Below are 27576 nucleotides of genomic sequence, written 5' to 3'. Positions count from 1 at the left end.
ACTTTAAAGCTTTGTTACTCAGAGTGGTCCTGGGACCAGCAGGACCAGCATGACTTGAGAGCTTGTTGGAAATGCAGAATTTCAGGTCCTACTCCAGACCTACTAAATCAGAATCTCCATTTTAACAAGATCCTCAGATCATTCACATGCACATTAAAAGTTGAGAATCACTGCTCTGGAAATATAACCTTTGCTGTAAGGAAACGTGACTATGCAGAACAGATTGCCACCAATGTGACTTTAAAATTCACAGTCCTTGTAGCTTCTGGGCAAGGGTCTACAACGGTTTCTTAGATAACAAAATAAATATTTTTATGTATTATATTATTATCCTACATAGTTCAAAACCACATTACCAATTTGAAACCTCCAAAGTCAAAGATAGAGAAGTAACACCTATGCGTCCAGGGCTGGCATACCGAAAAGACATATATATGACATGTATTCACATGTACTTTTAGAACATTATACCCATCTCTAAAGCCCCCCAAACTTACCTAAAACTCCTATGAGTTGCAATAATTTATCTCCCTAGGTATTTCCTAATTTTTCTTAAATATTATAATTACGTATATAGAGAAAATGACTGGTAAATTTTTTTTTTTTTTTTGCACAAACTTGAGGATTCAGCCCTTTCACTCATTCCAATCTTTCCACTGTTCATGGATTCAGTGAGTCAACAAATCTTTATTGAATACCCGCTATGGAACAGGTCCTGAAGACACAAAGGTTAATAATACAGAAGAGCACCTGCTTTTACAACATTTATAGATATGTGTAAATGAACAGCAAGTCAAAAAAGAAGACACTTTATAGTTTGCAGTTTACCTTGATTTCATCAAGGTTATTTGGATTTTTCACTCGTCGGAAATAACTAGAGTTGATTCTACATGGCTTCATCCAAACAGGCTGATTTAAGTTGGGATCCTCAGCAAATATTTCCTCAAAAATCTCTTTTGTTAAATCAAAAACCGCCTTGATAAAGAAAAACAAAACAAAATGGCTAAGAATCAAATTTCAGACAATGGGAAAGAAGTTTAAAAACTAAAATTACCCTTTTATTTTACCTACCTGTTTGTAGACCCTTTTGCTAGTGCTTTCTATATCTAGACCTTTACTGGCACAGCCAAGCAGTTTTGTAGGAATACTGATGCTGTGAAGATCATGGCCTAATTCTTTCCATTTCCAAAGTTCTTCTGCTGCATTATGTACAAGAATCTCTACTTCCTCTGCAGTATGGGGGACTGCCAATAATGTTTCACATGGTTGTTGGGTTACTCTTTTAGATTCTGCCATTAGAGGTACAATGGTTGCTTCTGCCTTATTTTTTTGGATCTTGTGAGAAGAGCTCAAACCAAAGTCTTCATCAAACCAGTCTTGATCATCTCCTAACGTGCTCAGGAACTCCCGGCTGAGCTCAAGTTCAGCAAGTCTCTTAGCAAGTTCTTCCTGCCCACTGGCACCAAATACTGGGCTCTCCTACAGAAATGGAACCATTCAAACAGAGCACCATTTAGGGACCTCATATCATTTTTCATTTTAATAAAGACAGAGTAAATGTACTATTTATATATTTAATATTTCTCTGTAAGTAAGCAGAATAAAAAACAATATGGTGGCTACTAATAAACAATCTTAAGAAAAAGTTATCCTGTTCCCTCAATTCTACTTATATAAACCTTACATATAATTGAATTTTTATAAAATGCTTATTGATTAGGGCTCTCCCCGCTTTTTGTATTATCATTATTCTGTTTCTAAACAACTGTCCATCTATGGGATATGGAAATGGGATATAAAATTTCTCACCTCTGGTGACCATCTGGCTCAAGTTACTCAAAGTCATTACTTTTGCTCAACTGTCCATGGGCAACATAAACAAGCTGATGGTCTGAGTGCATGTCATAGTGGATATTTCATTTTACCAGAATCAACATCACAACTGCTAACCTCTGCAGGCCAACCATGACTGAGTAGATATGTAAACAAACAATTTCACAGGCAAAAAAGAATTGGGTGGTGAACCACTGGAAAACTCCATGGAATGAATTTGTTCAGTGAATCTGGAAGGAAATGTAATTTGAGGACAGTACAGGGGTTGTCAACTAAGCAGTTTAAATGGATATTTTAGTTCCCCAAAACCTGCCAGTGCTTGTGACAACCCTATATTGACTACTCATGACATAATAGAGGACAATTACACTTCAGCCAGGAAAAACAGCTACAAGGCCTTTAAAAACTTGTATAGTGATCCTTCTCTAATAAACAACAAGTCAAGGAAAAAAAAACCTATCAGGAGTTACAGAATTAAGATGTACTATATAGGCAAGGTAAGTTGCCTTGTTAAAAGTGTCAAAAGGTATACTGATACTTTTTCTAGATGAAATACTCACCGGTCTGGGACACATATCTGGAGAGGAAATCTCTTCTTTCTCATCTTCCAATTCAGACCTTAAGAAGCAACTTGAAACACTTGGTGACTGTTCCTCAACATTTTGGGATAGGTCTTGGGGTGTTACTTTCTTTTGGTCATCACCAAGAAGCTCCTGATTGCTAAGCTGGATTTTCTCATCTCGGGTTTTTTTGATTTGTTGTAGTTGATTGACTGTGTCCTTTACAAAGACTTTTAGTAAACTATCTGTCAGTAAGCTGATTGTTTCCAGTTGTTCTTTTGACTTTTTTTCCTCATTCAGTGATGACTTCAGTTGGGCTTCCAGCTGGTTTTTTTCTCTTGTTAAAAGATCCAGAAGTGGTGTAGAAAGCTTTTCTGAAGTTTTAGCATATAGGTTGTCTTCCTGTTCTGTAAACTGCTGTTGCTTCTGCAATTCTTCAGAAAAGGTATTGTCTAAAGTATCATCTTCTGCAGCAATGGAAACCTTTTCTATGGCATCAGAAATGAGGTCTTTGTTTTCCTTTGAAGAAATCTGTGAATCCACTGAAGACTGCTGGTGAACATGGGCTTCAAGTACCCCAGAAATGTCCTGTACATTGTCTGTTTCTATTTTAAGGCTTCTATTTCTATTAACTGAGGCTTCTATATCATTCACACTAGGTAGGGATTTCTCATAAAAATATTCACTGGCATCCTTTTCTCTGTCTTTTGGACCCTCTGTATCATTTTGCTCTTGATTATAGTACTGATATTGTTCATCTGAGTAAGAGTCTTCATCTTCATTAATGTCTACATAGTCATCAAAATTTTCTGGAATGTGAGATATTTTTTGAGGAGGAGCAAAAATACCATGCTTTTCTTTGCACTCAAAATATGCAATGCCATCATATGTTCCATTGTTATTTCCTTCAGGTTTATCTAACTCCACTCCCGCCCAAAATCCTTTAGCAAAACTAGTCTCACCTTTGAATCGAAGAATTCCTGGCTGAACATTTCCAATCAACACCCTATCACCAATGTGGAAATCAAATAACTCATCTGCAGTAGGAACTGAAGCCAAGGAAGGGGATTCAATAACTTGCTGTTCATGCTCCACATCGCTGCGCTCCTTATTTTTCATCAGCTCAGTAGGGGACTTGAGTTCCAACAGCCTGTCAGAGTGAACACTGCTATGGATAGAAAGGCTTTTCTCACTTAGGCACTCACTGATTTCCTCATTACCACCAAAGCTAGTGGCTCCACTTGTGGAGCTCCTCATTGGCTGTGGCTTATCTCTGCAAGACTGAGAGTCTTTCCTGAGTGACAGCAAAGATGACACCTCAAAATCATCTTTGTATAATTCAGCTGAAATTTCTTTCTTGAAAGAAGACACTTCAAAATCTTCAGAGTATGGTATCTCTTTAGGAGCAAAAAGATGTTCTGACCAAGACAAATCTTTCTCCTTTGTGTTCTTTTGTTCATGAATGTCTTTTCCTGATTGGATGTTTGGACTATGATTCACATCTTGATCTGACTGTCTCTCTTTCAACATTTCCTCACTTTTATGGAGATTTTCAATAGCTAATTCAACTAGGTCTTTCTGAACATTTTCAGAATCCAAAGGAAGATCTTTCTTTGAAAGAATTTCAGATGAGTCTCCCTGTTCTAGGACTAATTTCAGTAAGACATCAGATTTACCTTCTTTAGAAAAGGCATCTTCATCTTCAGTCTTACTCTTCTTCAATTTTGTGTATTCTATTTCTTGTATTTCTGATTTTTTACTAGATTCTTCAACCTTGCCATCTGACACATCAAGAATTCTACTAGCAGCATTTAATTCTTTGAGAAGATGTAATGCAGGTACATTTTCTAGAGAATCTCCAGATTCTTCCCTGATTTTCCTTGATGATTTGAGAACTGGAGATGGGGTCTGAAAATCTTCTGTTCGACTGTCCCATTCATTTACTCTCTTTGCATATGCAGATAAAGACCTTTCTGATACGGATCTCTCAGAATCTGACAGTGAAGCATCTTAAAGAAAAAACAAATCACCACATCAAAATGATTTAATCACAATCTTTCAATTTTGTGAACCAAAGTTTAGAGAAAAACCAAATTTTAGTGGAAAAAAAAATCCTCTAGTCAATAAATATGACCTGTTTTGGCTACTTTATAAGTTTTTCTTTTAAGAGAATATCATCTGTATCAACATTTAAAATTTCTTAAAATTCTAAAGTTTGGAATAATTTCTTAAGCATTGTCTTAACTTATAAAGTGAAGAAAAATATATCTAAGTTGATGGAGCCATTGCTTTGCACATTCATCCTCAAATCATGCAAAAATAGAACTGTATGATGGTAATTACAAACAGGAAACTAGTGAAGGAGAAACAGACTTCCATATATACTTCTAAAAGAATACATTTTCCTAGGAAGTAAAGTTTTAAATTCAAATTTTTTTTTTTTTTTTTTTTTTTAAGAGCAAGAATCTTGCTCTGTCACCTAAGCTGGAGTGCAGTGGTCACAGCTCTGTGTAGCCTTGAACCTGGGCTCAAGCAATCCCTAGCCTCAGCCTCCTAAGTACCTGGGATTATAGGCACGAGCCACTGTGCCTAGCCAAATCTCTGTTTTGTCACTGATGTTTCTTTGAGCCTCAGTTTTATTTTCTCACTGAATTGCATTTTATTTTTTTGAGATAGTGCCTCACTTTGTCACCCAAGCTGGAGTGCAGTGGCTGATCACAACTCACTGTAGACTCAACTTCTTGGGTGTAAGCAATCTTCCTGCCTCAGCCCCACAAACAGCTGGGACTATAGGTGTGCACCACCATGCCCAGCTAATTTTGTATTTTTTATAGAGATGGAGTTTCACCAGACTGCCCAGGCTGGTCTCAAACTCCTGAGCTCAAGTGATCTGCCTACTTCAGCCTCTCAAAGTGTGGGGATTATAGGCGTGAGCCGCTGCGCCTAGCCTACATTTTATTTTCAATAATTAACTTTCTTTTGGTTAAACTGAAAAAATGTGTAGAGCTATTTACCTGAGAAACAGTTAGGCTGAAAATATACATAACCAGATAAAAAATCTGGTTAGGGGAAATTTAGAGATGCTGATGATATACTCAGCTATTTAATCATTATGCTTCAGTTTTTCTAATAAATTTTGAACAATAAAGACTGATTCAGCTGAGTGTGGTGGCTCATGCCTGTAATCTCGGCACTTTGGCTGAAGTGCTGGTAATTTTCAACCAGGCTGAGGTGGGAGGACTTGAGCCCAAAAGTTCGAGACCAGCCTGGGCAACAATGGTGAGACACCTATCTCTTAAAAAAAAAAAAAAGATGAGCTGGGTGTGGTGGCATGTGCCTGTGATCCTGGTCCTGGTTACTTGGGAGGCTAGGATGGGAGGATTGCTTGAGCCCAGGAGGTCAAGGCTGCAGTAAGCTATGATCATGCCATTGCACTCCAGCTTGGGTGATAAGAGTGAGATCCTGTCTCAAACAAAAAAATACCCCAAAAAACCAAACCAAACAAAAAGGATTCATATAATTTACACATAGCCAATAAATCACTTTAAAATATAAAAGTAACTTTAAAATGTTAAATAATGTAATTAAGAAATTCACTTTTTAATAAAAAAGTATAGCGGTAGAATTTTGTAGGCCTCTGCATAAATCCTTAGACTATGTAGCTACAAGTTAATTATTTTTTCTAGTTACATACCAACATGTTCAGCAATAGACTCCAGGGATCCTCTAGAACGTTCTGAGTCTGTCAGTGATTTCCAATTCTTTGCCGTTTCAGATCTGACGTGTCAAAATTAATGAGCAGAAATAAATATATTACTATAATAACTGGTAACAAAAAGCAGACATTCTTAGACAACTGCTTCTTTCCTCTTCTCCACAGTAGGTATGTCAATCTATGCCACTTTCATCAAGCCTATTTCTAATTCTCATCACTCTCACTAAATGAGCTTGCCTTTGTCACTAGATGACAAAAACAGAGGCCATCAGGCATGAACTTTACCTTCAAACTTTTACCTACAAGTTTATCCATATTCACAGCCATCCTAACTGCCTTTCCTTCTGTCTGCAGGATGAAAAGTTGTCTCTCTCCCATTTGTTCAAAGCTATTTGCTCAAACCACCCCATATTACTGTCCTCTCTTGTTCTTTATAGATAACAGAAGAGGCTACATTCATTCTCTTTATTTTCTTGACTTCATTTGCTAAACTGTAATACTTGGCTTTTACTTCCTACCTTTTTATAATGCCCTAAAATGTTGCTATTTTATCATCTTGAGTACCTGGCTCCCATTTATTCCCTCTGAATGCTATCTCCTCTGGGTGATTTATGGCTTCAACCACTATCTATGTGCTTATCATCCTCATATTTCTAACTCTGTTAACTTTCCTCATAGTTGCACTTAAACAACAGGCACTTAAAGTTAACACTTAAAACCAAAATCATAAACCTCTCACAGAAAACCACCTTTTTCATTTACATTAATGAAAACTTGACCCAATCAACTACCTAAGAGAAACCTGGGAGTCATCTCAGACTTGCCCTGCTACCCCATCTAGCACTTTAACTAGTCAAGTCTACGGTTTTTTTTTTTGTTTTTTGAGATGGGGTCTTGCTTTGCTGCCCAGGCTGGAGTGCAATAGCGCGATCTCAGCTCACTGCAACCTCCATCTCCCGGGTTCAAGCAATTCTCCTGCCTCAGCCTCCTGAGTAGCTGCAATTACAGGCGCATGTCAGCACACCGGGCTAATTTTTGTATTTTTAGTAGAGATGGGGTTTCACCATGTTGGTCAGGCTGGTCTCCAACTCCTGACCTTGTGATCTGCCCGCCTCAGTCTCTCAAAGTGCTGGGATTACAGGCGTGAGCCACCGTGCCTGGCTCAAGTCTACTTTTTAATTCTTCACTATCCTAAAATATGTGTCCTATTTTCTATTCTTAATACTGCTTACTTGAGGTCTGGCTTCAGACTATTTTTCTTTCTGTTTCTAAGCTTACTCTTTTCTATCTTTCCTCTATATTGTGGTCAGAAAGATTTCTGTAAACACAAATATGACTGTGTCACTCTCTGGTTAAAATCCTTCAGTAGCTTGATTAAGAAAATTACAAAGCCATTCAATAACGTATCATGTAGAAATTAAAATGTACACTTCATAATATAATGGAAAAATATATATGTAACAAAAACACACACAAAATCTGAGCATAAAAAATCCTAGAAGGAAACATATCTAATTGTTGACATTTGCTATTTTGGGATACTTAGGTATGATATGATTTAAACTCTTTTCTTTTTACTGCTTCCCTAGAAATACTAACAACAATAATAATAATAGCAGCAGCTAATGCACGATGCTTACTGCGTCCTATGCCCTGTTAAGTCTTTTAACTCTCATAACAAGTGTATTAATCAGGTATTATTATTACTCCTTTTTAATAGGGTATGAGAGGGGTTAAATAACTTGCCCACAGTTACAGAACCAGCTAGAAATGGAGCCAGGATTCAAATTTAGGTAATGCTAAATTGATTGTAATGAGCCTGCAATACCTCTCTAACAAAAATGTCTCAAAATACTTTTTAAAGAAACCTTCAAAGGCTCCACATTTTCTAAAAGGTAAAACACAAACTGCTAAGAACAAATGAGTACAAGGTTTTCATAGTTTGGCTTTTATTTATTGTTCCTTCTGCTAACTCCAGCAATATCCTATTATGTTCAGCTTCTATGATATGCCAATCTGTTTTTTTTTTTTTTGCTTTTAGTCATTCATGAATAACATTCTTTCTGAAAAGACCCCTATTTCTCAATTGAACTGATCTGTCTAACCTTTTTGTTCAAAATTTAGTTTAAAGATTATAACCTAGCTTCCTAATACACAATATTATATATTCTAATGTTGTGACTTAGTATCTTTTGTATTTGCTTACTGACTGCATACTATTCCATCACTTGCAGAGAACCGTCATTTAATGGATGCATTTTTGGACATAAAAATTGTTCCCAATGTTTTATTATATAAAGAATGTTATGATTAATATATTCATGCAAATAGAGATTTTCAGTACCCCACATTTTCTCAATTTAGACTTCTAGAAATACATTACTGGGTCAAATTCAGTACCCCACATTTTCTCAATTTAGACTTCGAGAAATACATTACTTCCAGAAATACATTTTTGACTTTTGAAACATAGCCAAACTGTTTTTTTCAAAGGTCCACATCAACTTATGCTACTACTAGCAATGTTGGAAAGTACCATTTTCATTGTACCCAGCAGACTGCAGGATTAAAAATGTATTTTAAAATCAATACCTTACATATGTAATTTTTAATTGTAATACATAAGTTTTAATTTACTGACACTAAAAATAGAAAATAATATTTTTACTTCTATAATTTCAGTTACTTAAAAGGTAACTTCTACTGAAAATATTCCCTTATTCCTTTTCCAAATAAGGCAGAATACAGACAGTTATCAAAAATTTCTACCTGTGTAGTGGTGTGAGGGGTTTGATCTTGGGTTTTTCAGAAGCTGAGGAGAGTGTTTTAATCTGAGGCTTGGCTGTTGGTGATGTTTCCAAATCTCGGCTAAGCTCGGCTTCAGTTTTCTTAATAAATTCATCATACGACTAAGTTCAGAAAAATCAGAGGAGTCACTAGGCATAATTTTAAAAACTTATTTTAAATTATAAAATAGTATATTTTAAGGTAAAATACTCAAACAGTAAAGAAGATGCAATATAAAAATCTCCCTCTTGCCCCCTCAGTGTCATTCTCCAGAACTCTATAGTTATTTGTACATCCTTCTCAAAATAATCTATAAGCAAGTTATATAATTGTAATTCCAGTATCAATTAAGAAACGACATTGTGAATCTACAGAAATTTAATACTATGAAGCAATAATTCATACCTTGCCACATTAAAAAACTTCTTTAACTGACTGTATTTGCTAAAAAGTGTACTACTACTTTCATGATATTTTTAAGAAGTTAGCCATTCTGTTCTGAGTTTCAATGGCAATAAGTTTCTTATGGGCTAAGTACTTAGGGATACAAATTATAAAAAGAGAAAGGTATAGTTGAGAGTACGATAGTTCAGAAATACAAAAAAAAAAAACAAAACAAAACTTTCCTGGTTATTACCCATTCTGTAAACAAAACTTTACTACTTTATAATTTGTATGAAATATAAGGGAATCCCTCCATCTCATATATCATTCCTTAGTTTTCTGGGCTGAAGTCCTTACTTTTACAGCTCTCACTATTTGAAATTAGTGTTTTGTTCAAAACTGTATGTCTGGTACGTAATGTCCTATTCACAATGTCTGGTCCAAAGTAGCCTATCAATACATATTTATAGAATGAACTAATGGATGGATGGATGCTTGTCAGCTGCTATGGATCCCTAAAATCTGGGCTGAAATCACTACTTTTACAACTCTCATCATCCATGTTACCTTCATCTGAATTGTCAACATTTTAAGTAACTCCTGGTTAACCTACACCACAGCTAGGTGTTCTAGCTCAGTAGGTATACATGAGGACTATGACTACTAAGATCTGAAAGCTATACATTTATGAGTACAGTCCACTTATTAAATCTGTGATCAAATAAAATCCAATAGATTTTTTGTATTGACTGGTATGTATTATATATATATATATATCTCATATATTGTAATTTAAAAAGTTAAATACAGAATTTTCTTTTGTCTTTGTTTACACCATTAAGTAGAATGCTGGAAGAGATGGATTATATGGCACTTCTCTAGAGGGCTCTTTTCTGACTGACATAGTTATTAAGGAACATTTTTGAGCAATACTATTCATTCTAATAGTACTTTATCTCCAATAGTTACTTCAGTGACTCATTAGTTGACGTATAAGATGAAATCCAAATTCATCAGTTTGACTTCTAAGGTCCTGAATATAATCTGTATTTTTAAATTGTTTCCACTTCTTTCCAGCATGAACTCCCCAGTATGGTCACTGTATCTTAATCACTTTTCCTACTCTAACCATTGTGTAAGTTACAATCCCTATTCCATCTGTGTACTGTGTACCTGTTTAAATGTTTATTTTCTCCAGATCTATTAACAGGCCTCTTTTCTATGTGTAAGACAATACAATAATAAAGGCACAGAATTTAAAATTAGAACTAGATTAAAATCCTAGTTTCACCATTTATGAACTGTGTATCCTTGGATAAATCATTAATCTCACTGAAACTCAGTTTCCTTATCTGTAAAAGAGGGATAATAATACTCACACCTTGTTGTGAGGATTAAATGAAAAATATGTGTAATTAGCTGAGCTCTTGGCACATAAATAGGCATCTGAATATTTGGTGATTAAATTAATAGCGGTAGGAGAAGCATGTGTTTGCTGTTACATAACAAGGACCAAAAGGTGGAAATTAAAAGGACAGAAATTTTGGCTAAATACAACAAATAGTTCTTCTAATACTTAGAGCACTTAAGAGTTTAACACGGAAACCAATTAGCTCGAAATTTTGAAAATTCCTATTACTGGAAGTGTTCAGGTAAAAGTTGAATGATGTTCTCTGGTGATGAGATGAGAAGGGATTCTTGCAATAAGTAGGAGATTCAGTCTGATTCTACAATGAATGTCATGTTCTAGGAACATGGGGCTGGCAGAATGTGCGTAATAGAAAAGCAGAATGTGTGTAATAGAAAAGCAGTGTGAGGCAGAACATCTAAGAGACTATGCAGACAGAAGAGGCAAGGGGTCATAAGGGCCCCAACTAGCCTGGAGGCAGTAGGAATGGAAAGGAACAAACAAGAAACTTTATTAAAAAAAATCCATGAGAACTAGTGACTGAATGGACAGGGAAAAACAGAATAAGGAAGACATCCCAGCCTGGGACAGAATCAGGAAGGCTGCTACAGCTTGGGGGAAAATTCAAGTTAAGTTATCATTTAGAATCTATTCAAATAGTACAAAGAGCTGTACTATTTAATAAGTTGTGTGGCATGAAACACCATTCTGTGAAATAAGGGAAGGGAAAGGGAAAGGGGAAGGGAAGAGGAAAAGGGAAAGGGGAAGGGGAAGGAGGAAAGAAAAGGAGAAAAAAAGGGGAAAGGGAAGGGGGAAGGAAGAGGAAAGAGGAAAGCTGGGGAAGGGAAGCAGCAACAATTCCAAACGGTAAAATTACTTACCTGGTAGTTCTCTGCTTACAAGGGTATAGATACCAATCTTTCTTTCAAAGGCCTAATCTTTCTTATTTAGAAAAAAACATCTAATACTTTATTTTAATATTTATTTTTTAGAGGTGGGGGTCTTGCTATGTTACCCAGGCTGGAGTGCAGTAGCTATTCACAGGTGCAATCATGGTGCACTATAGCCTCAAACTCCTGGCTTCAAGCAATTCTCCTGCCTCAACCTCCTGAGTATCTGGGACTTCAGAACACAACATTATATATAGCCAATTTTAGTATTTATTTTAATACTTATTTTAATTTTAAATTTAAAATTTAATGTTTAGGCCGGGCGCGGTGGCTCATGCCTGTAATCCAGCACTTTGGGAGGCCAAGGTGGGTGGATTATGAGGTCAGGAGATCAAGACCATCCTGGCTAACACAGTGAAACCCCGTTTCTATGTATTGTATACTAAATATACAAAAAATTAGCCGGGCATGGTGGCAGGTGCCTGTAGTCCCAGCTACTCAGGAGGCTGAGGCAGGAGAATGGTGTGAACCCAGGGGGCGGAGCTTGCAGTGAGCACAAATAGCTCCACTGATCGCTCCACTGAACTCCAGCCTGGGCGACAGAGTGAGACTCTGTCTCAAAAAAAAATAAAAATAAAAATAAAAAATAAATAAAATTTAATGTTTTAAGCAAGAATGTCCTTAGACACCCTCAGATTTTTTTTTAAGAGAATAAAATGTGCCACCACACTAATAATGAGGAATCCTAATCCATTACTTTATTAACAACATTAAAAACATTTTAGATGTCACATACACATTAGCCGTGACATTAAACCCCTTTCTTCCTATGTCTAACCTCTAACTGCTTGATCAGACTGGCTTCTTGGGCTTTCAGTCTTTCCTTTTGCCTTTTTTTCTGTTCCTTCTTCAACTGGTTCACAATTGATTTTCTTTTCCGCAACTCATCCTTCAGAGCTCTGATCCTACCTTCAATGTCACTCTGGTCAGATGTAGTTTCTGAAAGAGATACAAAATCTTTTATTTATAATTTTGACTTAAGCATAATGTTAACTCAGTAACTACTAATAAAAAGCTGTAATGTAATATTCCATTTAAATAAAGCCAATCTAATAATTAAAATATGAGCATCTGAAAAAAATGTATTACTAAAATGCATCCCTATAATTTCCCCCCCTGCCATACACACTTTATTTTTGGCTTGGTTCCTCCTATTTATTTTCACTTTCTAATTGTACTACTTGAAATTATAAATAAATCTTGCAATACGTTGTCTTGGTAAGACATGCAGCTGGAAGTTGAGAAATTTTTAGACTGATGAAATTTGGACATTCTGCAAGAAATTACTTCTGGTGACAAGATAATCATATTTAACTGTCTTTTGCCTTGGTTATTAATACATAATTTAATAGTTTTTAAGTCGTATTAAAATCAAACTAGAGTTTTACCACTTCAAATTGCTTGTGATTCATTAGCTGATGGCTTAGTATCACATTAAAAAGAGAGAAATTATAAAGAAATAGACTCTGCTGTAATCTTTCTTTGAAAGCTCTCAAAATATTTAAAATAAATGAAAGGAAGCTAGTTAAATCTTTCCAACAGTTCACATATACAAGACGTCTACTCATAGCAACATCATGAAAAGGATATTTCATTATAATGTGTCATACACATGCTATGAAAACAAACAGGTATCATTTAAAGACACTGCTTATTTCACTACACATGGAAATTACATAGCATAGAAATTACTGTTCCTCACACCTCCCTCAATCACACAATGGTGTCATTTTCATACACTAATATTGAGACATTTAATAGTCTTAAACAATAGAAATAATATCATACACAAATCTTAAGACTCAGACTTAACATTACGTCAGACCAGGATTCTATCAGTTACTTCAGGTTAAACTGCATAAGAGCTAGTTATAGAAGTTATTTAAATGCAAAAAGATTACAAAAGTCTTTTTAATAGTGCGGTCGGTCTAAATATCTGAATAAGAAATAATAAAATGTGAGTTCCTGTCACTTCTATGACACTGAGTTAAGGCATACTAGGAAAGTTAGGCTTGTTTTATATTAGTGGTGGCATCATACTGAGCCCTTAGCATAGGCAAGGCTCAATTATTTACTTATGTACTTCCAAAATTATTATTTTGATAAGATTCTGTAGACCACTACACCCTTACAGGCTTAGTTTCAATTTTGCCCCCAAAATAACTATTTTAAATTAATATTTTAAAAAATTGTATATGCCAGCAGTGATTTTCTAATAAAAAAAAAATATTTACCATCAATGGTTGAAGATTTAATAGCAGGCGATGAAAAACCTGGGGTTTTTAGATGAAAGACCTTGGAAAATGTTTATGTTTTTAAGTACTAAAGAAACCAAACACAGGCCAGGCGCACTGGCTCATGCCTGTAATCCCAGCACTGTGGGAGGCCAAGGTGGGCAGACTAATGAGGTCAGGAGTTCGAGACTACCCTAGGCAGCATGGCAAAATCCCATCTCTACCAAAAATACAAAAATTAGCCAGGTGTGGCAACATGCGCTTGTAGTCTCAGCTGCTCAGGAGGCTGAGGCAGGAGGATCATTTAAGCCCAGGAGGCAGAGGTTGAAGTGAGCTGAGATCATGCCACTGCATTCCAGCTTGGGCGACAGGGCTAGAGACTGTCTCAAAACAAAATAACCTGCTAGAATAACTTGTTTTTAAAAAATGAGTTTCTGATTATTTGACACACATTGATTATATTAGCTTGGTTGATAAAACTCTCCATCATTTAAGTAAAGGTATTTTTTTTTTTTTTTTTTTTTTTTTGAGACGGAGTCTTGCTCTGCCGCCCAGGCTGGAGTGCAGTGGCCGGATCTCAGCTCACTGCAAGCTCCGCCTCCCGGGTTTATGCCATTCTCCTGCCTCAGCCTCCCGAGTAGCTGGGACTACAGGCGTCCGCCACGTCGCCCGGCTAGTTTTTTGTATTTTTTAGTAGAGACGGGGTTTCACCGTGTTAGCCAGGACGGTCTCGATCTCCTGACCTCGTGATCCGCCCGTCTCGGCCTCCCAAAGTGATGGGATTACAGGCTTGAGCCACCGCGCCCGGCCTAAGTAAAGGTATTAAAACTCTACTACATTAATATCTGCCACTTCTACAAATACTGAATATAAATAATGTCATCTTGAATAGGTAGTGAATCTGTAGTTTAGAAACCTCAGAGCTACTTTTCTAAAACCATTTATTCTTACTTAAATAAGCATCACCAACAAAACAGTATCTTACAAACGTTATTATTAATCCTTGGTGCATAACTCATGCAAGGATGGTTGAAACATTATTCCATTGCTAACAAACGAAAAAGATAAGCCAGTATTGGCAAAGAAACTTGAAGAAAGTCACCAGTAAGTAAGAGATACAGGATAAGAACGCATGTTTCCAAGTATTCAAGTTTATGTCTACTGACAAGTTATTCTCTTGGAAGCAATTTTTCACCAACGTACATAAAAGCAAATATATAAAAACATTAATAAATTTCCACAGAGAAATATGAGACAACATTCTTCAACTGGCCTGACTCAATTATTCTATTCCTAAGAATCAATTCCACACTGAAATATACAAAAAGAATTTTTATCATATATATGATAAACACACATATAAACGACATATGGTATCTCACACACACACACGAGTCATGCACCACATATGATGTTTTGGTCAATGACAGACTACATATCATATGTTGTAAATATATGATAGTGGTCTCAAGATTATAATATTTTTACTACACCTTTTCTATGTTTAGATATACAAATACTTAACATTATGTTACAACTGCATATAGTATTCAGTATAGTAATATACTGTACAGGTATTACACTCTAGGAGCAAGAGGCTATACCATATGGCCTGAGAGTGCAGTAAGGCTACACAATCTAGGTTTGCCTAAGTTCATTCTATGAAGTTCACATAATGATGAAATTGCTTAATGACACATTTCTCAGAGCATATCCTGGATGTTAAGTGATGCATGACTACATATATATGTGTAAATATTTACATAAAGATGTTTATTATAGCATTATTTGCAATTGTGAAATATTTGAGAAAATCTAAATGGCCATCACTAGGGAAACAGTTAAAAAAATTACAGTACATCTACTCTTTGAAATATTAGTTACTCAAAAGAAGAAAGAAGAGCTGTAAATATGGGTGTAGGAAAATTCCATGATTTATAACTGTCTGACAGATGGAAAACAAAAGGGTACACACATAATCAATTACGAAAACAACAACAAAAAACAAAGAATAACATTTTTCATGTTTCCTTTACTAAATGTTTACTCTCAAAACTAAAACTGAATTCAAAAAGCAATACACTGGGCCAGGTACAGTGGCTCACACCTGTAATCCCAGCACTTTGGGAAGCTGAGATGGGCAGATCACCTGAGGTCAGAAGTTCGAGATCAGCCTGGCCAACATGGTGAAACCTCGTCTCTACTAAAAAAAAATACAAAAATTAGCCGGGCGTGGTAATGGGCGCCTGTAATCCCAGCTTCTCGGGAGGCTGAGGCAGGAGAATCGCTTGACCCTGGGAGGTGGAGGTTGCAGTGAGCCAAGATCGCACCACTGCACTCCAGCCTGAGTGACGGAGTGACACTCCATCTTTAAAAACAACAAAAAAAAGCAATACACTGAATATGCCTAACTCAATATATTCAATATGGCAAAACTCAATATGGTATTAGTCTTCTTCACAATCCTACATAAACCCACCACTGTCTGTCTACATATGTTTCCTAAAGTCAACAAACTCCTTGAAGCCTTTTAGAGTAGAGGCTGTTCAAATATAACACAAATAAAAACTCCTCATGATTAGTCTTACCTGACTGTGTCATAGATAATGACTCATCTGACCAACTATAACAGTGCTGATGAGACTTGATAGGCAGGTGACATTGTCCTCCAGTCCTATGACTTCCTTTGCTAGACTCCTGCTTTGACACAGATGTGCAGCTTTTGGGAAGTGACTGTTCAAACAGAAAACCAAACGGAAACTATTTTGTAATATAATTGTAAAATTCTATTTAAAATTTGAGATACTAGCCATATAAAGATAATATTTACAAAGAATTTAAGAGAACTGTTAGGATCTAAGTGAAAAAAGTTTACAAATTATTCAACCTGGGAGAGCTGATTTTTAAAAAAAGTTTACAAATTATATAAAGGATAAGACCTCAATTTTTTTTTTGAAGACATAGAAAAAAATTATAAAAGGGCATGCTTTTAAAAAGTTTTACAATCAATTAGAAGTGATTATTGTGTCAGTGATATTTACCCCTCCCCCAATTCTTTTAATTTTGAAAATACTCAGTATGTACTTTTACAGAAAGGAGAGAGGAAGGGAAGAAGAAAACAGAGCATAAGAAGTTTGTCCACAAGAGAACAAAAGACAAAATTTCTACCCTGACATCAGGTGGAAGTGAGATGCCTGATTTGATTCCTAACTACTATCACTTCCTATCCCTGTGACTTTGGGCAAATTTCCTAGCTTGGGGATTAGAACAGTATCGATAGGATTCTTTCAAGGGTTAAATGAGATAATCCACTTAAGGCACTTGGTAAATACTTTGTAAATAAACACTTAATAAATATTAGCTTTTATTATAAAAACTACTTTAAGATATACTAGTTTTGATTTCCTTGATATATTTTCTTGTGAAAAAAGCTCTAATTTTTAATAGTCAATCAGTTCGTGGCTACTCCGAGCCTCATCAATAATGATGCTAGGTAGAATATATTGATTTATAAGAGCTAATAAACTTTTAAGATTGTATAAATACAGTTTGGTTGTAAATTCCTGGAAGGCAGAAATTTACAGAACAATAGATAATGCTACAAGTAAATTATCTGTATGTCTAATATTATCATACAATAAATAAGAGACCACTAACATAATTATTAAAAGCCTTTAATAAGTCCGGTCACTCTCGCGAGGTCCCACGGAGCAGAGCCGGGAGTGCTGCGGAGTGTGGAGGTCGTTGGAGTCACTTGCCTGTCAGCAGCTCCTGTGTCAGCCCGTCGGCGCCCCTCCCGCTCCAGCCATGCTTTCCGCCCTCGCCCGGCCTGCCAGCGCTGCTCTCCGCCGCAGCTTCAGCACCTCGGCCCAGAACAATGCTAAAGTAGCCGTGCTAGGGGCCTCTGGAGGCATCGGGCAGCCGCTTTCACTTCTCCTGAAGAACAGCCCCTTGGTGAGCCGCCTGACCCTCTATGATATCGCGCACACACCCAGAGTGGCCGCAGATCTGAGCCACATGGAGACCAAAGCCGTTGTGAAAGGCTACCTCGGACCTGAACAGCTGCCTGACTGCCTAAAAGGTTGTGATGTGGTAGTTATTCCGGCCGGAGTCCCCAGAAAACCAGGCATGACCCGGGACGACCTGTTTAACACCAATGCCACGATTGTGGCCACCCTGGCCGCTGCCTGTGCCCAGCACTGCCCAGAAGCCATGATCTGCATCATTGCCAATCCGGTTAACTCCACCATCCCCATCACAGCAGAAGTTTTCAAGAAGCACGGAGTGTACAACCCCAGCAAGATCTTCGGCGTGACGACCCTGGACATTGTCAGAGCCAACACCTTTGTTGCAGAGCTGAAGGGTTTGGATCCAGCTCGAGTCAACGTCCCTGTCATTGGTGGCCATGCCGGGAAGACCATCATCCCCCTGATCTCTCAGTGCACCCCCAAGGTGGACTTTCCCCAGGACCAGCTGACGGCGCTCACTGGGCGGATCCAGGAGGCCGGCGCGGAGGTGGTCAAGGCTAAAGCCGGAGCAGGCTCCGCCACCCTCTGCATGGCGAATGCCGGCGCCCACTTCGTCTTCTCCCTTGTGGATGCAATGAATGGAAAGGAAGGTGTTGTGGAATGTTCCTTCGTTAAGTCACAGGAAACGGAATGTACCTACTTCTCCACGCCACTGCTGCTTGGGAAAAAGGGCATCGAGAAGAACCTGGGCATTGGCCAAGTCTCCTCTTTTGAGGAGAAGATGATCTCGGATGCCATTCCTGAGCTGAAGGCCTCCATCAAGAAGGGGGAAGATTTCGTGAAGACCCTGAAGTGAGCCCCCGTGACGGGCGGCCAGTTTCCTTAATTTATAAAGGCATCATGTCACTGCAAAGCTGTTGCAGATAACCTTTGTATTTTAATTTGCTTTGGTGATGATTACTGTATTAACATCATCATGCCTTCCAAATTGTGGGTGACTTGATGGACACACATCAATAAAAGCCGTCCTTGATTTAAAAAAAAAAAAAAAGCCTTTAATAACCTAAAAATGCTGATTGCAAGTATGTGCACAAGGACACTGAAATATTTTTTAACATAATATTGAATAGGCTCTTCAATGAATAAAAAATGTTCTTCTGGCTGGGCACAGTGGCTCACGCCTGTAATCCCAGCACTTTGGGAGGCCGAGGTGGGAGGATCACCTGAGGTCGGGAGTTTGAGACCAGCCTGACCAACATGAAGAAACCCTGTCTCTACTAAAAACACAAAATTAGCTGGGCATAGTGGTGCATGCCTGTAATCCCAGCTACTCGGAAGGCTGAAGCAGGAGAATTGCTTAAACCCACGAGGCGGAGGTTGCAGTGAGCAGAGATTGCGCCACTGCACTCCAGCCTGGGCAACAAGAGCGAAACTCCACCTCAGAAAAAAAATGTTTTTCTTCTAGATGTTCTAGGTGCTGTAACATAAATGAACCTGATTGACTTTTCAATGGGGAAATAAAATTAATTCTTTCCATCACAATAAACATGGAAGACTCTAACAAAGAATATTCCATTCTGAATTTGGGCAGATCTTTTTTTAAACATAAAGAGGCTTTAACAATGTCTGTGTATACTTTAGTACACCACAGTATACTAAATATTTAATATTGTTATGCTAATTATTTGCTATATTTAAAAAAAACAGTTAAGTTTCTATCTGGAGTTTTTACCAGCTAGTTTTTTTTTTTCTATAAAGTACACAATTAAGGACAATATAGAAAATCTTAGTCTAATAATGGTCATTATCTTAATTTAAAATCAATAACTGTTTCAGGCCTGCCTTTAAGAGGTTAAACCATTACTTTTATTCTACGAGTTATACAGAATTTATTAATTCAGTTACAGTAAAAGTACTCTGGTGTGGTTTACGATCTTACTGTTTTTGTTATGTGAAAAAACAAACTTCAGAAAGAACTTGTGTTGTTCCCACAAATTGTTTTTCATAAAGACTTTAGAAGTTCCTATTCACTCAATATTAACAGACTTGATAGCAAATGATTTTGTAACCTCCACTAACGCCAAAATTCATATATTTGTAAATGAAAAGCTTTATTTCTTTTCATTTACATTTCTATTCTATTCAAATGCTATGTCCTATATGTTACAAATATGGTGATAGTTAACACTGTCATTAATAGTAACAATATAACTCCTGACACACCTTTTAGACAGTTTTCCAGAGAATCTTTAAGATATAAATATACATTAACTTACATGTTTACTAGGAGAGGTAGAAGATTCTAGTTCCTGTGAACAAACCATTTCTTCAGTAAGTATACTGTGATCTGGAGTCCCTGGCTGTTTCTGTCCAATAGACTCGGATGGTACATACTCAACAGCAGGGCTGCCTAATTCTTCTGGAATGGAGCTTTCACTGTTTAGATGAGAGTACAGAGGTACTGGAGATTCCTCTTCACTTGCTATTTCTAGAAAGAGAGGGTGAAAACAAGAAAAAAAATATACAATCTTGGTCAATGGGAAAATTATACTGATAAACATTGTTTTTAGCATATTATTACTCGTTGCATTTTTGCCTCCCACAAACAGGAGAGTCATAGCTTCCACAGATGTACAGATCTATTTCTGGGTTATCTGTTTCACAGTCTATTTGTCTCTCTCTGTGCAAATGTATTATTTTAACCACTACAACTTAGAAGTCTTGATATATGGTAAAGTAAGTTTCCGCATTTTGTGGTTCATCTTTGCTTTTTGGTCTTTGTTCTTTCATGCAATTTTTTTTTTTTTTAGATGGCGTTCTGTTCTTGTTGCCCAGGATGGAGTGCAGTGGCATGATCTCGGCTCACTGTAACCTCTGCTTCCTGGGTTCAAGTGATTCTCCTGCCTCAGCCTCCCAAGTAGCTGGGATTACAGGCACATGCCACCACACCCAGCTAATTTTTGTCTTTTTAGGAGAGACGGGGTTTCACCATAGTGGCCAGGCTTGTCTCCAACTCTGACCTCAGGTGATCCATCCACCTCGGCCTCCCAAAGTGCTGGGAATTACAGGCGTGAGCCACCATGCCCGGCCTCATATAAATTTTTTAATGAGCTTGTCAAAGGTTTCCTATGAAGAAACTTTGCTGTGTTTCTGATGTAAATAGTCTTGAATCTACAGATCAGTTTAAGGAGAATTAGTATCTTATGACACTGAATCTATGAATATGGAATAATGTTCCATTTATTTTGGCTTTTTTTTTTTTTTACTTTTTGAGACAGGGTCTTGCTTTGTCACCCAGGCTGGAGTGCAGTAGCATGAACAGGGCTCACTGCAGCCTCGACCTCCCAGGAACAAGCAATCCTCCTGCCTCTGCCTCCTAAGTAGCTGGGACTACAGGCCTGTGCCACCATGCCCAGCTAATATTTCTGTAGAGGCAGTGTTTGGTCATGTTGCCCAGGCTTGTCATGAACTCTTGAGCTTAAGCAATGTGCATGCCTCAGCCTCCCAAAGTGTTGGGATTACAGGTATAAGCCACTGTGCCCAGGCTGTTTTAGTTTTCTTTAACGTCTCCTAATAAAATTCTAAATTTTTCTATATAAAGATCTTGTACGCTTTTTGTTAAATTTATTCCTAGGTACTTCATATTTTTTGTTTCTATTATATATTGTTTCTATTTGTATCTTTTTTAAAAAATATTTTTCTAATCAATTTTTGATCTGTAGACATGCAATTGAATTTTGTATATGAATTTTATAACCAGAAACCTTGTTAAGCTCACTTATTAATTGTAATAATTAACATGTAAATTCTGGATTATCTATGTGTGTAGCTTTATTAACTGTAAGTAACAAGAATTTTGCTTCTTCTCACTCCTTATAGCTTTTAATTCTTTTTCTAGCCTTAAATGTACTGTGTAGGACCTCTACACAATGCTGAACAGAGCTAAAAATAAGCATCTTTGTCTTATCTCCAAATCCAAAGGAACTTTCTGTATTTTATCATTAAGTATGGTATCTATTATAGGTTTGGTTTTTTGTTTTTGTTAACACCCTTTATCGGGTAAAGAAAGTTCCTTTCTACGGCTACTTTGATCTGAGGTTTATTTATTTTATCACAAATGCTTTTTATTTTTATGTAGTCATTTTTTTTTTTTTTGAGACAGAGTCTCACTCTGTCACCCAGGTTGGAGTGCAGTGGTATGATCTTAGCTCACTGTAACCTCTGCCTCCTGGGCTCAGGTGATTTTCATGTCTCAGCCTCCTGAGTAGCTGGGACTACAGGTGCGTGCCACCAGGCTCAACTAATTTTTTTATTTTTGGTAGAGACAAGGTTTTACCATGTTGCCCAGCCTGGTCTCGCACTCCTGGGTTCAAGTGATCCACCAACCTCAGCCTCCCAAAGTGTTGGCATTACAGGCGTATGTCACTGAGTCTGGCCCACAAATGCTTTTTAAATTTTGTCAAATGCCTTTCTGAATCCATTGAGATGATCAATTCTTCTCCTTTAATCTGGGTAAGGTAATTCACCACATTATCAACTGTTTAATGTGTGCTAATCCCACTCTGTCATTAAGTATTAGGATTTGCATATACAGTTGAACTTGGTGTACTAATACATACTTCAGGATAGGTAAGATTGGCCTTTCCTTTTCTGATACTGTCCTTCTATGGACATAACATCAAACTTATATACTAGCCTCATAAAATGAGTTGAGAAATGTCTCTTTTTTTATTCTATGGAAAAGTAAAGGATTATAATACCGTGTTTCCCCCCCACTTTTAATCTAGTATACTGGTAAAGATGGATGAGGTCTATGTAAAAAGATGCCTATTTACTGGGGTACAATTCCTTTACTGGTGAAATAATCAGGAGGGTTCTCTTATCTTACTGAGTAAGCTTTGGTAAGTTGTATTTTTTAGAAGAATTTAGCCATTTCTTCTAAGTTTTCAAGTTTGTATTGGAATAAAGTTATTACAATTTTTTTTTTTTTTTTCTTGAGAGACAGAGTCTCACTGTTGCCAGGCTGTAGTGCAGTGGTGCGATCTCGGCTCACTGCGACCTCCACCTCCTGGGTTCAAGCAATTCTCCTGCCTCAGTCTCCTGAGTAGCTGGGATTACAGGTGCGTGCCACCACATCCAGCTAATTTCTTTTGTATTTTAGTAGAGACGGGGTTTCACTGTGTTGCTCAGGCTGGTCTCGAACTCCTGAGCTCAGGCAATCCACCTGCCTCAGCCTCCCAAAGTGCGAGGATTACAGTCGTGAGCCACCATGCCTGGCCACAATTTTTTTTTGTCTTTCTAATTTCTCCAGCATTTGTGGTTATATCATCTTTCTCATCATTTGCATCACCTCAATCATCTGCATTTTAATTACAATTTTATTTTATTTTTAGAGACAGAGTCTCACTCTGACACACAGGCTGGAGCACAGTGGGGTGATCAGAGCTCTCTATAACCTTGACCTCTTGGGCTCAAGCAAGCCTCTCGCCTCAGTAGCTAGGACTATAGGTATGTACCCCCATACCCAGCTAACTTTTTAATTTTTTGTAGAATCGGGGTCTGCTATGTCATCCAGGCTGGTCTTGAACTCCTGGCCTCAAGCGATCCTCTGGCCTTGGCCTTCCAAAGTGTTCGGATTACAGGCATGAGCCACTGCACCCAGCCTCGCATTTTTAAAAGTAATGAAATATATCTTTCAATTATGTTAGGCTTTAGTTTGTAGTGTGAACAGAATTAGTATTTATTACCTTTCTGTTCTGTTCTCTGGTCCTCCAGTTCTTTCTTAGGAGTTTTGGGTTTTATTAATTCTTTGTCCCAGGCAGCCAAAGCTTGTTTTTCCATCTGACGAATTTCTGCTTCTTCTGCATCTAAACGTCGCTTCCACTCTAGGAGCTCCTCTGCATGTTGTCGCCGTTGCATTAATTTTTGCTCCCGCTTTGTCAGAAACCTATGGTCACACCATGGAGAACAGTTTGAGAGAACAAATCTATAGGCAGAGATCACTTTGAGAGCTCTATCACTCACCACCTTATCAACAAGCTGTGCAAAAGCAGAACATTCATACTACTCTTCTCTCTGAAAAAAGCTTGAGATAATATAAGCTTTCATGAGTTAACTTATTCAGAAAATGAGGGAATTTGTTTTACTTGTAATGGTTTGTAAAGTTAGCAAAGGAAAAATAGCAGTATATTCAGAAAAAAAACCTTCAGAATATCTAGACAACCATAATTGATAATGTTTATATTTATATATTCATTTTTTGTAGGTTATTCTTTTCCATAACAGAAGAGGTAAGGAATTTATTCTGAAGGCTAAAACCAGAAAACACACAAAACCCGAAACAACAAATACCAAAAATAATAAAAAACAAACCCAAAAGCCCCAAAACAAGCAAGCAAACAAAAAACATGTTCATGTCCCTTTTTTACTTTTATTTTAAAGTTCTGCCTGGTTTTGTTTCAGGTCTAATGAGTTTTGTTTCTTCCATTACCTAAGAGATGCAATGTCAAGTGGTAAATCTTTTCTTCATGGAGAGAACATCGAGTACCACAGTCCATGTTTTATGCATATAAACCTAACTATTTATTTACTTAAGTAAAGGGATGCATCAAATTCTCAATTTAATCTGATTTCTGAACTTAAATAGCCAATGATATCTTAGGCCCAAAGGGTTAGGAGAAATTACTGAGTTAGGAAAAATTACTTAGCTTAGAGGCTACTAATAAACCATCTTCGAATGTAGATGCCACGACTAAATAAAATGTGGGCTGCTCACATTACTAGTGTTATATCCATAGTGGTAGCTAACCGACAAAAATGCATACATGTATCGCACAAACACTAAAAAGCACAAGAACTGTCACTCCACTTCTTGAGCAATCATCATGTCAAATTAATGTGGAAACAAAAGGTAAAATTTATGGGACATTTGACAAGAGGCCTCCAGGCTGTTAAAAAAAACAAGAGAAAGAGAAAAAAAGCAAACAAAACAAACAAAAAGAACAGAGCATGCTCTATCAAAGAGTGCACTGAAAAAGGTGCAAAGTTACCTGACCAACTGGTTGTAGATATACAGCTGGAATTTGGGATGAAGGTTGGGAAAACAGACACTGAGAGAGGCCCAGTGATGAGACGTAAAGACAGAGAAGAAGTAGTGAACAGGAGAGCAGTGTCTACAAAATAAGGAGGAAGATTTTAAAACCAAGAGATCAAGAGGCAGAAAGAATGAGAAAAGGAAAGCGTAAGAGCTAAGTGAAGAAATTTTAATATGCTTCCTGAAGAACATTATAAGCGACTCAGTTAAAGCAGGCATTACACTCTGTGTGACATTTTTAAAAGTGTATTTTTATAGATCTTACCAATGATTCCTGAATAAACATGCCTTTCTTCTCAAATGTTGCTTAACCACCATCTATATTTTCAGTTAAATTTACTTATTTGTGAGTAAAGTAATAAGAAGTACATTGTGGGACTAAATTAGTTTTCAGTTAAGCTTTAACAGACAGTACAACAATTATGGCCATGAACCTAGTATATCAACAACTCTACACACATGCGTAATCCTGAGCAAGTGATTTTTAATCTGTACCTCGTCATGTATTTTAAAATACTACGTTTGCCTTATTTAACCTTACCATCACAATCTAGCTTGAAAATAATACAATTTAGTAAACTGATTTACATAAAAATACCTTGTTCACCTCTACAATATAAAACTTACTGCTAAGAGGACCTACTGGAGGTATCTTGCTTTATATCTAACAAAGGCCCACTTAATTAATAATATTGAAATACAATACCCATTCTATAAGATATCAGGATGCATAATTAATAAAGTGAGCTAGTCCCAATAAATACTGTCAGTAGAAAAAAAAACTGATATGGATAGCTCAAGCATAAGGTTAAAGGTAAGAAGAACATTCCATTTTATAGTTACAAAAGCAGGAAAAAAACCCCACATTTTCTTCTTTTGTAATAGTAAATAGATCTGTGCGTGTGTGAATGGATTAAAAAGTCTAGTAGTACCTTTGGAAAGGTTAATTCTCTTTGACAGAGCATGCTCCTGTTCACATGCACACAACAATAACTTGTAGATCAAGGTAACATTTATTGCCTTGGAAGGGCAAGGAGTAATATAGTATGTTATAGAAGTGAGAAAATCTAGGTATAAATCCAGCGATTCATTTGGATTTTAAAAATTATGTATAATCTTGCCTATGTGTATTTTTTGATAACAGACTATTTCAATGTCTGTTTCGTCACATATAACTCAGCATTTCCCCCTTCACTTACACACACACACACACACACACAAAAACACACACATTCATACCTGGATTGCCTTGATTTTCTGAATTGAAGTTCAAGAAAAACATTTTTGCTAAATTTCAAATTAAGACATTACAATCTTCCTTGCCATTCTTTATGAACGTACAATAAACTTATTTTGATGCCAACTATCAAAATATTATGCAAAACAAAGGCACTTGGCAAAAGGCTCAAAAATCTATTCATAACATTCAAATATCACCCACCCTCTTAAGTGTATAACTGCTAAATGCATGCATGACCTAGTACAAAAAGTAAAATAATATTGGAACATGTGAAATAAACTTTAAAAATATGCAATTTAAACTTTTTCTCTAGCCCAACACAGAGAACAATAATTTTCCTCTATTAAAGATTAAGCATATTCAAAAGCTCTAGTTTAGGAATGAGGAACGAAATAACTAACTAATAGAAAATGAAAATAAAATAGTTTTAAAAAGTGTAAGAGAAGTTTAACTTAAAGTTAGAACTTCTTTCCATAAACATGTTCCTTATTAAATATAAATACATTCTATAAGGAGTGCCCTTTAAACGTTGAATAAAGTTGAGATAAAAGAGCATGACTTCACAATAGAATAAATAATCCTTCAAGATGCTACACAGGAAAGAAACAAAAATTGTAAATGATGGAGACATAAATGCCGACTAATACAAAATGCTTTTGATTGATGTCAAGGCATTGCCCCAACAAGTCCTCTGATGGTAACGGAACACTGGACAAGAATAAGATATACAACAGATTTAGTCTAGTATGGAAATCATTAAGTTTTTTAAATGTTTGAACTTAAGGAATTAATGAGTACTTAATTAGCTCTTTTTTTTTTTGAGACGGAGTCTTGCTGTGTTGCCCAGGATGGAGTGCAGTGGCACCATCTCGGTTCACTGCAACCTCCACCTCCCGGGTTCAGCGATTTTCCTGCCCCAGTCTCTGAAGTAGCTAGGATTAAAGGCACCTGCCACCATGCCCGGCTAATTTTTGTATTTTTTTTTTAGTAGAGACTGGGTTTCACCATGTTGGGCAGGCTAGTCTTGAACTCCTGACCTCAGATGATCCACCTGCCTTAGCCTCCCAAAGTGCTGGGATTACAGGCCTGAGCCGCTGTGCCCAGCTTAATTGACTTTTTAAATTTTTGTTTCTTTTTTTGAGATGGAGTTTCACTCGTGTTGCCCAGACTGGTGTGCAATGGTGCAATCTCAGCTCACTGCAATCTCCGTCTCCCGAGTTCAAGAGATTCTGGGATTACTGGCATGCACCACCACGCCCGGCTAATTTTTTGCATTTTTAGTAGAGATGGGGTTTTACCATGTGGACCAGGCTGGTCTTCAACTCCTGACCTCAGGTGATCCACCCACCTCGGCCTCCCAAAGTAGTGGGATTACAGGCATGAGCCACTGTGCCTGGCTTTTTT

At 37.1% G+C, this 27576-nt stretch overlaps 2 protein-coding genes across 3 annotated transcripts in view; one reads left to right on the top strand and one right to left on the bottom strand.

The window, feature by feature from the left end:
• Window positions 1-27576, bottom strand: part of CEP350 (centrosomal protein 350kDa) — a 135896-nt gene that overhangs the window by 16240 nt on the left and 92080 nt on the right. Inside the window, exons 27-35 of the mRNA XM_011951138.1 lie at window positions 23587-23786; window positions 20116-20327; window positions 16460-16604; window positions 12416-12576; window positions 8878-9017; window positions 6088-6170; window positions 2394-4402; window positions 1072-1479; window positions 829-975 (exon numbers count right to left, since the gene is read on the bottom strand). Of these exons, the coding sequence (XP_011806528.1) occupies window positions 829-975; window positions 1072-1479; window positions 2394-4402; window positions 6088-6170; window positions 8878-9017; window positions 12416-12576; window positions 16460-16604; window positions 20116-20327; window positions 23587-23786 (3505 nt within the window). The remainder of the gene's footprint in view (window positions 1-828; window positions 976-1071; window positions 1480-2393; window positions 4403-6087; window positions 6171-8877; window positions 9018-12415; window positions 12577-16459; window positions 16605-20115; window positions 20328-23586; window positions 23787-27576) is intronic.
• On the top strand, window positions 17557-18875 carry LOC105518232 (malate dehydrogenase, mitochondrial-like). 2 transcript variants are annotated; one of them, XM_011951136.1, is made up of 2 exons: window positions 17557-18107; window positions 18234-18875. In XM_011951136.1, the coding sequence occupies exons 1-2, from the start codon at window positions 17679-17681 to the stop codon at window positions 18693-18695; spliced, it is 891 nt and encodes a 296-aa protein (XP_011806526.1). In that variant the 5' UTR covers window positions 17557-17678; the 3' UTR covers window positions 18696-18875. The 2 variants fall into 2 exon arrangements, with proteins under 2 accessions (XP_011806526.1, XP_011806525.1); XM_011951135.1 differs by having other exon boundaries at window positions 17557-18875.

This window comes from Colobus angolensis, unplaced genomic scaffold (assembly GCF_000951035.1).
Source record: "Colobus angolensis palliatus isolate OR3802 unplaced genomic scaffold, Cang.pa_1.0 Scaffold315, whole genome shotgun sequence".
Lineage (NCBI taxonomy): Eukaryota > Metazoa > Chordata > Mammalia > Primates > Cercopithecidae > Colobus > Colobus angolensis.
This window is presented reverse-complemented; position numbering and strand designations above follow the sequence as displayed.